A 14,695-nucleotide genomic window follows, 5' to 3' on the forward strand; every position below is an offset into this window, starting at 1 on the left:
ATACTGTGTTATATTTCTTTCAAGATTTTCTTTTGATCTTTGGTTTTTAGCAGCTTGCTTATTACATGTCTAAGTATGGTCTTCTTTAGATTGATCTTCTTTGGAGTTTGCTAAATTCTCGAATCTTTATATCTTCCACCAGATTTGGGAAATCCTTGGCTATTGTTTTATTAAATATTTTTGTCTACCGTATTTCTAACCTCTCCTTCTGGTGCTCCCAGTTACGTTTATGGTAGACCTATTGATATTATCTGATAAGTTTCCATGGCATAATTTTTCTTCAGTCTTTTCTTCCCTTTGTTTAGTTTAAAAAATTTCTTTTGATTTATCTTCAGTTTTACTGATTCTTTTCGAATTGGCTATTACATCCATCCCATAAATTTTGTTTTTTAAATACTGTATTAAAAGTTCTTGAATTTCTGTTTTGTTCTTTTTCATAGTTTCTTTTCCCTGAGCTTATTCTTCAGTTTATTCTGAGCATTTTTTATTGCTGCCTGAGGCATAGTTATAACACTTGTTTTTGTTTTTGTTTTTGTTTTAAGATTTTATTTATTTATTTGACAGATGGAGACCACAAGTAGGCAGAGAGGCGGGCAGAGAGAGAGGAGGAAGCAGGCTCCCCGCTAAGGAGAGCCCGATGCGGGACTTGATCCCAGGATCCTGAGATCATGACCCGAGCTGAAGGCAGAGGCTTAACCCACTGAGCCACCCAGGCGCCCATATAACACTTGTTTTTAATATCATTGCTAATTTCAACATCTGGGTTATCTTCAGTGGTGGTCTCCATTGTTTTTTTACGACATCATTTTGATTAGTTCAGAACTGACAGTAAGAATCTAACATCACATTAAAAACTAATTTATATATCATCACTGTGAAATTTTTATATACATTCTCTCCCTTTTCTCCTGTTGATTTCTAACAATGACCTTTTAAAAAAATGGATGTTTTAACATGATTTCTGTTCTTTTTTGCAGGGCATCTTCCCTGCATTCAGTTTCATCCAAGTCATTCCGGGATTTCTTAGAAGAAAAAAAATCTGTTACTGGCCATAGTTCAGGAAATCATGTCAAAAAAGTTTGTTTTAAAGGAACAGAAAGTTCCCAGGCTCCAAAAGTTGAAAGGTAATAAGTTAAAAATTTTTTACCTTAAAAAATTCTGTGGTGGTTTTACATTCTGAAATAATCTTTAAAAATTTATCAGGCAGAGTTTTATACATTCTTTTACATTCAAATGTAACATGTCTACTTTTTTGAAGCTTTATTTTGGTATCGTTTTCTTACAGTAAACTATATATAGCTTAAGTGTACAGTTTGATGTTTTGGCATATGTATGCATTTGTGAAACCATTACCAGCTGTATTCAAGACAATGACGATATAACCATCATTCTCAGAACTTTCCTCATGCCCCTTGGTGATCTCTTTCTCCCTTCCTCATTTTGTTCTCTATGCAGCTGCTAATCCTCTTGTGTCAGTAGAGACTATGTTGTGTATTGTAGTTTTATACCTATAGGATCATGTAATCTGTACTTTTAAAAATTCTCTTTTACTCAATATATAGTTTTTGATTCATCCAAGTTGCTATTTGTATCATTAGTTCATTCCATTTTATTACTGAGTAGTATTTCATTGTCATAAAGCAACCTATATATCTGCGTCTGTTGATGGACCTTTGGGTGTTTCCAGTTATTTCTCTAGTTATTTTTGATACTAGTTTTTAAAGTTCGGTGTATTTTAAAAGATGTTTCATATTTAATTTATTCTTTTAAAAAAAGATTTTATTTATTTACTTGACAGAGATCACAAGTAGGCAGGGAGGCAGGCAGAAAGACAGGGGGAAGCAGGCTCCCTGCTGAGCAGAGAGTCCAATGTAGGGCTGGATCCCAGTATCCTGAGATCATGACGTGAGGCGAAGGCAGAGGTTTAACCCACTGAGCCACCCAGGCGCCCCTAAAAGATATTTCATATTTTAAATGACTACATGAAACATGAAAATCTAATCATAATTTTAAAAGCAATTTTCTAATAAAAATAGCTTTTCTGCCATGGCATGTAAATTCTCTTAATCATTGTACAAAAAAGAACATTCTTGGAGCATTAGATAGTCCAGGGTTGGAAGAAAGAACCGTGTTTCAAGTTGGTTGACTAAATGGAATTTTTTTTTCTTCTTTCTACTAATATGACATCTCCCAAAGATACTAATCCTTAAAGTATTTTAGACAAAACAAAAATGTAATTAAAAATTACTGTGACCAGATTAATATTTTACATAATGATAAAGCTTTTTAAACACTATTTGTTAGGCCTTTTTCCTCCAAGCCATTTTTAATGTGAAATCTTAGGTGTAATTCCAGTGTTATCAAATAGGTTAATATAAATTTCTCTGATTGAATTAAGAAGAGGGGTCTGGGAACAATACTATAGTTTAACCTTATCGTATCTGCCTTGTAAGCAACTCCGGAGGAACTGTCAAAGTCTTCTAACAACATTGGAAATTACTGGTTTAGATGAACTCTTTAAATATTTTCGTTGTTGATATTGTGACTGCCTGCCTTATTATAATGTACATTTGGGACCAAAGATCTTGAGCCATTTACTTAAACGATATGGAAAATCAGAGATCAGAAAGAATCTGAAGAAATCATTTTGTCTATTTCCCTATGTTTATGAGAACCTTTATTAGTGGAACACTACAAAAATCTTAAATGTAATTCTAACATATAAACTTTTTATATGTTTACTTATGAAAAAGTAAGAATATTAAGGCTGGTTTGTTAGGGCCATAAATACAGACTTAATACATAAATACAGGTTGTGATTTAAGACATTTGTAGTTTTAAAATTGACAGGTATTTAGAGTTACAGTGATAAAATTAATTCAGCCCCTGCCTGTAGAGAACACACAGTCCAAAAGAGAAGAGAATCCTTACACTTGTAATTAAGTGTATAAAATATAATGAAAAATTGTATCAACCTTAACTTTTATTTCAGTATTTATTTTAATCGTCTAATATTAAGAAAATTCTGACTGAAATTTTATAAATGGTTTAAGATTCTCTAAGAGCATACTTCATTTAAACTGAGATGGCAGAAGAAATTTTCTTCTTGAGTTGATATAGAAATGAATTAACCTGGCAACAGAAGTTAACATGTCTTTGATCTTTAATGTATTAAAAGTATTTGAAAAAAAATTTTTTTGAGTGCATATTTTTTTATTACTCTCAAAATGTATTTCAGAAAAATACTAACAAAGTTTGGTGAACATTTTATGATACACTAAACAATGTAAAGCTATTCAGTATTTTGTAAGTTGTATTCTTAAAAGATGTTGAGTGAGGGGCATTTTATTTCATTCCTAAATGACAGGGAGGCTTTTAAGTGTTATTAAATTCTCAGAGTAAAAATGTTTATTTTCAACTACATTTGAGTGCCACTGTACCCATATATACAGTTGGATTTATGTTTATATATTTATTTCATAAATGTGTCTATTAGGTACATAATTCTAAAAAAATGTTTTAAAAGGTCATTATTTGTATATTTGTATATCTCATTACATATTTTGATTCCAAAATGTTTTAGAATTTTTTAAAAAAATTGGTTGTTACACTCTGTAATGATCCTGCATCTATCACAATATTTTAAAAAATTGAATACAGTATAGTCTTTTTATTGATGTAAGAGAAACATAAGATTACTACTGGTTTTTGTAATTTGTGTGATGAGTGGTGTAGAACAGGCATTTAAATAGAAGACATGTAACTTCCCTATTTTCTTACTGTGAAACACATTAAGTCTGCCTCTATTTTTATTCATTTTTTTTTCCTTTCTTATTTTGTATTCAAAGAGTTATTTTTCTTATCTATGGTTAATATATTTGTACCTGTGCTGGTATCTTCACTCCTTTCTACTTTAAAAGCCTTAAGCTGTTAATTATCCCTCTCTTTTCTTGTGGATATTCATTCAGCTTTGTCCTTTTAGGTAGATACCTCCCATCTGGTTGTATATATGCTTATTAGATCTCTGTCATGTGGGCTGGATGAGGTAATGAATCCTTCAGTCATCCCCCACACTTTCTTCTGACAGACTTGTCCTATCATAACCAATCCCCTAATCCCTTCACAGCCAGATTTCTCAAAAGAGCTGTCAGCTCCCAATCACTTCTTAATCCAGTCTGGCTTCCAGTCCCATTACTAAACTGAAACAGTTCAGATTAAGTTCAGCAGTGACCTCCATATTGCCAAAAACATGAACTTTTTATATGACTCATTCTACTTAAAGTTCAATTGCAGGTCATATTCCATTTCATTCTCATTCTTTCTACACCATTTCATGAGCTTCTATTTTCTGTTATCAGCTATACACTTAAAGACTCAAAAATCATATTGCCTGCCCACAACTATCATCTGAGCTTCAGACTTACTCAGCTTTCTTCTTTATAACTCCATCCTACTTGGATGTTCAGAAATATTTTAACTTTGTCTAACACCAAATAGTGTTTTCCTCAAACCCCTTTCATAAAATCAAAATTACAAAGCAGCCCATTCTTCCTGATTTTTCTTCCAAAATTCTTCCTGATTTACCCAAAGAAAACAAAAACATGAATTTAAAAAGTTACATGCACCCCTGTATTTATTGCATTTTTTTACAGTAGCCAAGATATGGAAGCAATCTAAGTGTTCATCAATAGATAAATGGATAGAGAAGGGGTGTGTGTGTGTGTGTGTGTGTGTGTGTGTGTGTGTGTGTGTGATGGAATATTACTTAGTCATAAAGAAGAATTAGATCTTGTCATTTGTGAGAGCATGGATGGACCTAGAGGGTACTATGCTAAATGAAATAAGTCAGACAGAGAAAGACAAATACCATATAATTTCACTTCTCAGTGGAGTCTAACAAAACAAAAGAAATAAGCAAAACATTCATGTCTATAAATGGGTATGTTGGTGCCAGAAGGGAGGGGGTTGGGAGCATGGGCAAAATAGATGAAAGGGATTAAGAGATACAAACTTCCAATTATAAATAAGTCATAGGGATGAAAAGTACACCATAGGGAATATAGTCAATAATATGTAATAATGTTATGGGGTGAGAGATGGTGACTACACTTGTGGTTAAGCATAGCATAATATATAGAATTGTTAATCACTTTTGTATACCTAAAACAAATATGACATTATATGTTAATTCTACTTCAATTAAAAAATGCATATATGAAGTCCAGTTCTTCATGAGAGTAATGGAATATTCTATGGTTAGCTGGAAACAAAAAAGTATATCATAATGCTTAGTTTAAAATAAAGATAAAAGTTCTCTTTAAAAAAAACCATTCTTCCTGAATTTTCTTCCTTGTTAAATGGCAAGTATTTAATATTCTATCTTTCTTACCAATATTCAGTCTATCATCAAGACACTTCAGTTTTAGCTCTTAAATATTCCTTAAATCATATATTAAATTGTATCTCCACTGTTTTTACCTTCATTCAGATTACTATGATCTTTCACCTGGACCACCCTGAATAGCCTCCTAATTGGTCTTGCCATAACCTATCTTCCTCTCCTCCAATATATTTAGGCAGTTATATTCTTTTTTGAAATGGCAGATCTTATTGCTCTTAGGGTAAAAGCTAGAATTCTTATCTGGGCTTTAAGGCCTTCATAGTCGGTTTTCTTCCAACCTCTTTCTCTTTTAACATTCTGGATTTTCTTTATCTTGTTCTTCTCTCAGTTTCTCAAATACCATTTACTTCTTGCCACTACCCTTTAACTAGTTGACTCTGATTCTTTCAGTCTCTATTTAGTTATATTCTTTGGAGAAGTCAGGCTTCCCTTACTGGGTCAGTATTTTATGATATGTTCTCATAGCACTTCTCACTCATCACACTTTTCACAGTTATTAGTGTGATTCTTTGTTTAATGTTTTCAACTACAAGTATTTTAATGTCTGTATATCTAACTATATGTTCAATGAAAACATAGGAGAGTCATCTCAATGAGAGATTGATCGCTGCTCCTCACTGAATTACCAATGCTTAGAATATTTTCTAGCATGTAATAGAGCTCAGTGAGAATAAGATGAATAAGTGAGGTAAAAATGTAGCTGTTTCAGGTAACATTTGTTTCTAATGAGTAAGTTATACTGTATGCCTTTGGTGTGTAAATTGTAAGTTATGAGCATTAAGTTCATTTTAGTATCTTTACATTTTAAATATTAACACTATAGATTGAAATTTTCTTATTTTCTTTGGACAAGTCTGTCTTAAAATAGTGAAGATCTGTGGTTTCATAGTTGATCACTAGAGTGTGCTATAACATCAAGGCTCTTAATTGTGAAAAGTGGCTTGTGCTATTATGTGGGTTTGGAAATTGTAAAGGAGTGTATAATAGTATACAGTATTCTACAGGAGTATTATAACAGTATATACTATAATGCAAGAGTATTATATAGGAGTGTATAATGGTGTGATGCCATCCATAGCTTGTCTGTTTGGTAAGTGGAAGTTAATGTTTTAAATAGCTGTATATTATCACTGATCACTGTATAATATCATATGATCACTGAGAAGGAAAATCGCTTTACTTTCATTTTTTAAACTTCATTACAGAAAAGTGAAATCATAAGTGAGCTTTAATATTAATTCACCAAATTATATATGAACATTCTGCTTGCCTCTATTAGGTGTATACATAGGAAGTGTTAAATATAGGCCTAGTCCCTTAAATATGTTTGAAATATTTAGTTGGTAAGTCTAATTGTGTACATATGAAAGGTAAATGAAAGATCAAGAATGAAATTGGAATACAATATAAGTATTAAGTCACAAGCAGTATATGATTTAAGTGCCAGGTGAGTAGCGAGAGGGGAAAAAATGACTATGGGTTGGAATTATCAAGAAAAACCCAACTGAAGAAGGGCTTGAGTAATAGTTCATAAACACTTTTCTTATTCAGTGCCAAATATTTGATCATTATATGTATGGCCATAATGAATAATGTCAAAAAAAATATTGATCTATTGCCACAAGCTTTTGAACACAGAATGGGATTTTTAAGAGAGCAGAAGTGTAATAGAGATGGTGTAAATAGAGGTAATAGTGAGAATTAGAGCTGGAAGACAAATGGTATGTTCCTTTAGGGAATTTGTGTGGCAACTGTAATGGAGTTCATCTCAGGAAATTCCTCAAATCATGTATTCTTGTTTTAAATGTAGAAGATATGATTCCCTCCACCCTCCCACCCCTCCCCCCACTCCTGCCAAGCCTGGGGAAATCCAGGAATGGCATTGTTATTTGGGGATGTTAAAATGCAGAAAAGAGGGATTTGTGGAATTTATGTGTTTATTGTTACTTATATGTTCTTTTTCGCTTTCATGTGTTTTCTTTCATTTTCATTCCACTTAAGCATCCCTTTATGTAATTCTGGTCAGAAAATGATCTTGTGTTTTTTATTGGTAAGGAAAGCTACTTGTGAGGCAAAAATTATTCTATCAGCTCTAAACATAAAAGTCTTTGTAATTAAGCTAATGCAGAATTCCTTAAAAAAAATTAAAAGTCAGTGGTATGAGTAAGAAGTAATTTAATTATTCTCAAAGTCTAAATTTGGTAAGACTAATGTTGTTCAGTTTGAACCAAAATCCCCGAAAGTAGATTTTATTTTAGCCAGCCTTTTAATGTTGCTTTTATTTTCAGAAGGCTAAATTTTATACAGATTGTCTATTGAGATGTCTGTTTCTGTGTTACAAATACCTACAGCTTAACAATGCTGTATTATCTGAAAGTTTATCATGTTTTTGATATTTGTTTAATCATAGCTCTAATAGTTTTGCTTCATTCTAAGATGAAATTTTCATGAACTTTCAGTTGTTTGGGTAAATTTATAGCTAATGACATTATCCACTGAAAAAATCAGTAATGGAAAGACTTCTGGGATTACAATCTTAGAAAACAGATTTGAATTTCAGTCTAACACAGTAGCCCTCTGAACCTTTCTGAACAAGATTAAGCACATCTGAAATAAGAATAATATACAGGTTTATTATAAGGCTTAAGATCTGATAATGCATATGGAAGTACTTTATAAATCATAAAATGTTATACAGGTCAGTTGTTACACTTAAGCTCTGATTGCTTAAGTTTGATTTAACAAGGCCTAAATAAGATACTTTAGTCCTGATACTCAATTTGTTTTAGCCAGTATCATACCATTTTTCACAGACAGCTTGTAGCTCTTCTTCTTAATTAATAATAATGGATTCTACAATATTTTTCCATTTCATTGAAAGTGTCAAACACTTTTAGTCAATCCCAGACACTGGAGGGATTTTTGAATAGCACTCAAGTCATTATCTGTGTTTATTCCATGTTATGCTTTAGTGCCCTAGAAGGCCTCTAATCTCTAATCTCGGACTGACTTTAGGACCTTTCTTTTCTCCTTTCTTTCCTTCTTTCTGTCTCTCTCTCCTTCTTTCCTTCCTTCAAGGACTTTTCAAGGAACTTAACCATGGAATTTGCATTTAGTCACTAAAGTAGCACTCTATTCCATCAGAATGTAGAATTTTTTTCATTCATTCTGTAGCTATTCTAGTCTAGATACTCATCATCTTGTAACATTTATTCCAGTAGTTTTCTAATTCATTTTCTTAGCTTCATTTTTCTCCTGGCTAGACGTTTTTTTACTTCATCCTGGAGATTTCTCTTATTTTGGATATCATAGATCAAGCATCCTATAGATTTCAAGTCCTAGAGCTTAAAACTAAGAACCTATAACTATACCTATTTTCAGTTCACTCAGTACCTATCATCTAGAAGAAAAGAGTTATCCGTAATTCAAAGGAATTAGGAACTTTAAAAAAAAAAAAAAACCTGTTTTTGTTTCATACTTAAAATTCTCTGGCTTTCTTATTCTGTTATTTATTCTTTAATTCTGTTTTTACAAACAGCAGTGTTCCAGGTATTCTGTTGGACACACGAGTGAGTCACAGTGCTGTACCTTGAGAGACTAGTCTAGCAGTTAAGACAGGTGTGAAAACAATAGCAACACAGTGTGGGAAGCTCTGTAATAGTAGTTGAAGTGCTATAGGAATAGAGAGAAGGTGTTATTTAATCCAGTCGTTAAAGAGTAAGACATTTGTAGTGGAATGTATTCTAAACTAAGGGAATTATTATTATTGAAATAAAGGCAGGTTTATGATAATGGAAAACATACTGTACTCTGAGTGAAAAACAGATTTGTTTCGTGTTCCGTTTCTGTTACTTCCCGACCTGTGAATCAGGCAATTATATATAATACTTTGAGTTTGAATTCCCTAATCACTGTAATGGAAATAATACTTGTTTCCTTTATAGAGTATTGCAAAGATTAAGTAAGATAAAATATTTGAAAATACTCTCAGTGAAGTTATTTGCCCATACATCAGGTCTAAATGTTTTAGCTTTCAGTGTATTTTGTACTCTGGCACTCATGGTTCATTTTAACTTTGGTTCTCTTTTAATCTCTTCCAAACTCTACTCCTGTCATTCTATTAATATCTTTACTTAAGTTACCAAAGTCTTTTACCATTCCATATATTTTACAGCCAAAAACCCTATTTCAGTGCCACTGTCCTCAGCTTTAATGCCATTTCTTCAGTGAAGCCCTCATGTCAGTTTCTCCTATGATTCCATACTACTTTGTGCAAATTGGTACAAGTATCAGTTGTTTTATCTCATATTGTTTTATCATTCTTTATAGATTTTTAAAAAGATTTTATTTATTTATTTGACAGATCACAAGTAGGCAGAGAGGCAGGCGGGGTGGAGGAGCAGGCTCCCCACCTAGCAGAGAGCCCAGTAATGCTGGATTTGATCCCAGGGCCCTGAGATCATGACCTGGGATCATGACCTGAGCCGAAGGCAGAGGCTTTAACCCACTGAGCCACCCAGGCGCCCCTAAGAATAGATTTTTAAATCTTTCAGAGTTTTTAGAGGGGAAGGGACTGAGGTTTTTGTTTGTATCTTCAATTAGCCCTTAGATAGTATTAGTTTTTGCTGTAGTGGTCAGTGATTCATTGCTTGCATATAACACCCAGTGCTCATCACAACATGTGCCCACCTCTGTACCAAGCATATGCCCTCCTCAATACCCATCACCTGGTTACCCATCCCTCCCACCCCCTCCTCTCTGAAACCTCAGTTTGTTTCCTGGAGTCCATAATAGTCTCTAATGGTTCATCTCTCTCTCTCTCTCTGATTTCTCCCCCTTCAGTTTTCCCTCCTGAAGGGACCGAGTTTTTATCAGCCTGATTTTCAGCACCATAGTGCTACACATACTTAACAACTGTACATATGATCCATAAATAAATCAGGAAGTCAAATTTTAGACCCTGTTTGTTCATTCTCTGACGTTGTATTAAACCTGCCTAGGCCTAAAATTGCTCATTCCTGAAAGAGGGCATTTGATTAATCCTGATAAACTCTAGGTACCTTTCTAGCTATAAAATTCCACAATTAGGCCAGTCTCTGTAGTACCTTTAATTTTTTTTCCCTTACAGGAAAACTACCGCCTCATCCTATACCTCTTTTATTGTCTTCTCCATGAGGCCCTCTCAAATACCAAATCTTTTTTTTATTTTCATAGTCCTTGTTAGAGTCTAAGTAATTTTCTGCTATATATCATTTTATATATTGTTTACTCATTTTGTGAGTTCGTAGAATAAAGAAATCATATCTTATATGTTTCCATCCTATAATGCCTGGCTTATTAAAGTATTTACTGTATTAGTTGTTCATACAATTTGGCTAATTATCTGGTGTGTATGTATTTTGAAACTTAGTGCTAATTTTTCACTTTTATTCATAAACTATTATTAATGTAAAACTTTATTTACAAAGTTTTCCATATTTCCTAATGTGTGTTTGATAATAGTAAATGGCTGTAGAATATTATTAGAAAAAATAGACCATTTCTTGCAACATCTTCCTCTCTGGCATTTTATACACAAGATTTTATAACTACCTATAGATTCTTTTTTAACGGTTTTTATTTATTTGAGAGAGGGAACCTGGATGCTGGGCTTGATCCCAGAACACTTAGATCAAGACCCGAGCTGAAGGCAAACGCTTAATTGACTGAGCTACCCAGGCACCCCTGTAGATTTTTTTTTTTTTTACTTATAATTTTAAAGGTAAGTCTGACTTCTGCTCATTAACTTGAACCCTGAGTCAGGACTTGTAACTCTTCCTCTGTATTTCTATTAGTAAACAATTTTAGTAATATTAGTAGAAGTTTTAACCTCCAGTTTTGGCATTTGTTTTGCAGATGCTCCACTCACGGTACCCCAGGACCAGAAGGCAACCATATTTCAGATTTACCACTTCTAGACAGTCACAAGTAAGGCTAATTGATTAGCTTTGGAGCTTCCAAAGCTAAGCTATTGTTTAGTAGTGAAAGATAATACTAAAAATTGGGAGTATATTGAATAGAATGAGTTTTCTGACTACTGTCTACTCCACAGTTTGAGTTACCTTTCTGTTTGGTTATATCATTTCTGTTCCATCCAGCCTTTGGTGTTTTCTAAAGTTTTCTCTACAGCACTGATCCAAATAAAATATTAGTTCTCCTTACTTCTCTTTCTCATCTCACCATTCTGTAAAGAGAATGCAAAAGCTTCCAAGTCCCTTCATATTGTAGGTCACTGGGAAAAAAATGTAACACTGTTAAATATTTCAGAGGAGAATTTATATGCAAAAATTTGCGAGGATGAATGAGAACTCATTGTTACTATTCTTTTAGTCCCTGGCTGTCTTCTTCATTGACTGCTCCTTCCATGGTAGCCCCAGTCACTTTTGCATCTATTGTAGAAGAAGAACTACAGCAGGAAGCAGCTCTTATCAGAAGTCGAGAAAAACCCTTAGCTTTGATTCAGGTAGGTAATGTGCCTTTATGGACTAAATTTAGAGAAGGGCTACATTACATTTCATCTTGAGAAAATTATGTTTGTTTTCATCACAAAGGTACATATATTTATCATGTTAAAATATAAAACAAAGGGACTCAATAGTATTAATTGAAGGAATTCAGGATAATTAATTTAGAACAAATAAATTGTCACAAGGGTAACTTTTTTTTTTTTTTTTTTTTTTTTTTTTTTAGCACTGGTGATGCTTTGGACTATTTCAGTTTTTTAAAGTGATCAATAATAGGGCACCTGGGTGGCTCAGTCTGTTAAGCATGTGACTCTTAATTTCGGCTCAAGTCATGATCTCAGGGTCATGAAATCAGACCCCCTTTCTGGCTCCACACTGGGCAGTGGAGCTTGCTTAAGATTCTCTCTGTCCCTCTCCCCCAACTGCCACACTCATGCATGCTCTCTTTAATAAAAAAAAAATAATAATAAAAGAAATTATATATATATATAAAGTATGAAAGTGATCAGTAATGAACTTGGCATTATCTAGTACTTACGAATCAGAAAGTGTTCTTAGATTGTAAGCCACAGATACCAACTTTGGCTAATTTATGGAAAAGAGAAATTATTAGAGGGATATTAAAATTCCACAGATTTAGTTGAAAGACCAGGGAGCCAGGGTTGGAAACAGATAAGACCCATAGTTTTCTTGAAGAGTTAGGAGACTTGGAAGCAGAAAGTATCTCACTGAAATTATTGGAATGAATGGATTCCAACAACTATTTTCAGGGGTTTGTTTTCTTTTTGCTCGAGATTAAAATTCAAGGGAGGGTGGGTATCTGATTATTCTTTTTCAGGCTTTAAGCCTTCTACTTACAAAGGGAATAGCAGGATACCTAATTTAGTTCTGTTGCATTGTATTCATAGAAAGTGGTACTTCCACAAAAGGAAATTTAAAAGCTAATATAATCTTGCTGAAAGATTAAAGCAAGTTTCTTTTTCACCCTTTTTTCAGATTGAAGAGCGTGCGATACAAGATTTATTGGTTTTTTATGAGGCATTTGGCAACCCTGATGAGTTTGTCATTGTTGAAAGGACACCACAGGGACCACTAGCAGTACCTATGTGGAATAAGCATGGATGCTAATTTGCTCTGGAGATGAAATGCATTTTTCATCAGTCATGATTGTTATAAAGAAGAGCTATGGAAAAGAGTTCTTACAAATTTGGTAACATCATTCTAGATAGAATGAGAAAGGATCTAATTTCTTTAGTGCAGCTTAGGTATGTAATGTTTGTATGATAAAAACAAATGCAACAGAATTGTGATTTTAGTAACTTTTTATGTAAAAAGGTGAGAGGAAAAACTTCACTAGGTTAAAAGTTTAAGTAGAAATATTTCTTCTGAACAGTCTGAAAAGGAAAATATGAGTGATTGAAGTATAAAATTTAAAAGAGTGAGGAATGAAAAATAACTTTCCATTTGAGAATTTGGGATAAATAATTTAGAAGATATTGCCAAATATCTGTTGTTACTTTTTTTTTTTAATATATGATATTAATGAGCTTAAAGTAGGAGCATCAGCCATTACTTCTGATCCATTAATAGCCAAATTTTGTGTTTGCAGTTGTAGTTTGTTTTCATTCTTGTCTTTTGATCAGGCCGTCAATGTTCCAAGGTCTGTTTTAATTTAAGTGTGGACTGCTCAAATGCTGTATTATTTCAATTTGTACAGCACATTTTGCATTAAATTATGGAATACAGTGAAAAGAGAATGTGAATACTCTTCTGAAGCTTAGTCCAAGATAATAATTCCTTTATGAAATTTGGAGTCATTGTGTGTTATTTTTTGGTGGGGAGGGGAGACCATACAAAAACCATATTATGAATCAATTTCTCAAAATATTAAAGTTTTCCAAAATAAATGGTTAATTATACATACAAGAATTAATAGTTTTGAAGACTCTTTACAATATTATGTAATCAGAGGCTCACTGAGCCTGAGTTATATGAATAGACATACACATTGTTATCTTGACAGTAGGAGGTTTGGTTTTGAGTGGTTAAATTTGTTAAAAACAAATGTTAAATCTGTGCTCCAGTAAACTAGACAAATCAAGAAGGTTAATGTTGTTATTTCTGAATCATAATCCTAGGGGGACATGTAGGCAATTCACTGCTGTAATTCAGGTGATGGAAATATGTCTGAAACTAACTTAATACTTGAGGTTTAGCTCTACCTAAAACAGCAAATTTGTAAGCATATGTGCAATAAAAAATAATCTTGATCCATTTTAGTGTTAACATGTCTTTGGTATCTGGTACTATATTGACATCTACCATAGGAGGAATTACTAGCCGGTGTTGTTTGCATTGATGCAGTGTGTTCATTTCTCAGTGCTTGAAAAAGGCAGTTTTCCTAAGATTTGTCTGTGATAAGTTTTATATTATGTTTAAATTGAGAAGAAATGAATTTTGTAATGTTTTATTGAAGTTGCAGTAAAGAGGCCTTCTGAAGTAATTGCTTTATTTCATATGAGGCTTTGATTCTTAATGCATATTGGGATCGTTAACATTTAAAGAATGTTTAGTGGTGTTTTCACAGTGCACTCCATGTTGCCTGGAAAACACCCTAAAAAGCCTCTGTTGGATGGGATTTGAAGGAGGGACAGGGCTAACTGAGTCTGTGGGGCCTTAAGCATTTACAAAACTCTACTGGAGTGTTGTACTTTCTGGCCCATTTTATATAGTGAGGTGTTATATAAAATTTCATTGGGGGAAAAAAGGAATTCTTTTGCTAGTAAAATGA

The 14,695-nt window shown here is 33.1% G+C and overlaps 1 protein-coding gene across 3 annotated transcripts in view; it reads left to right on the forward strand.

Annotated features, from left to right (window-relative positions):
* IBTK (inhibitor of Bruton tyrosine kinase) overlaps positions 1-14,178 on the forward strand; it is a 105,092-nt gene extending 90,914 nt beyond the window's left edge. For all 3 annotated transcript variants that reach the window (XM_046005307.1, XM_046005309.1, XM_046005308.1), the window contains 4 exons: positions 978-1,124; positions 11,297-11,368; positions 11,771-11,903; positions 12,901-14,178. In XM_046005307.1, the coding sequence (XP_045861263.1) occupies positions 978-1,124; positions 11,297-11,368; positions 11,771-11,903; positions 12,901-13,032 (484 nt within the window). In that variant the 3' untranslated portion in view covers positions 13,033-14,178. The remainder of the gene's footprint in view (positions 1-977; positions 1,125-11,296; positions 11,369-11,770; positions 11,904-12,900) is intronic.
* The last annotated feature ends 517 nt before the right edge of the window (positions 14,179-14,695 follow it).

Source organism: Meles meles, chromosome 5, assembly GCF_922984935.1.
Source record: "Meles meles chromosome 5, mMelMel3.1 paternal haplotype, whole genome shotgun sequence".
In the NCBI taxonomy this organism is placed as follows: domain Eukaryota; kingdom Metazoa; phylum Chordata; class Mammalia; order Carnivora; family Mustelidae; genus Meles; species Meles meles.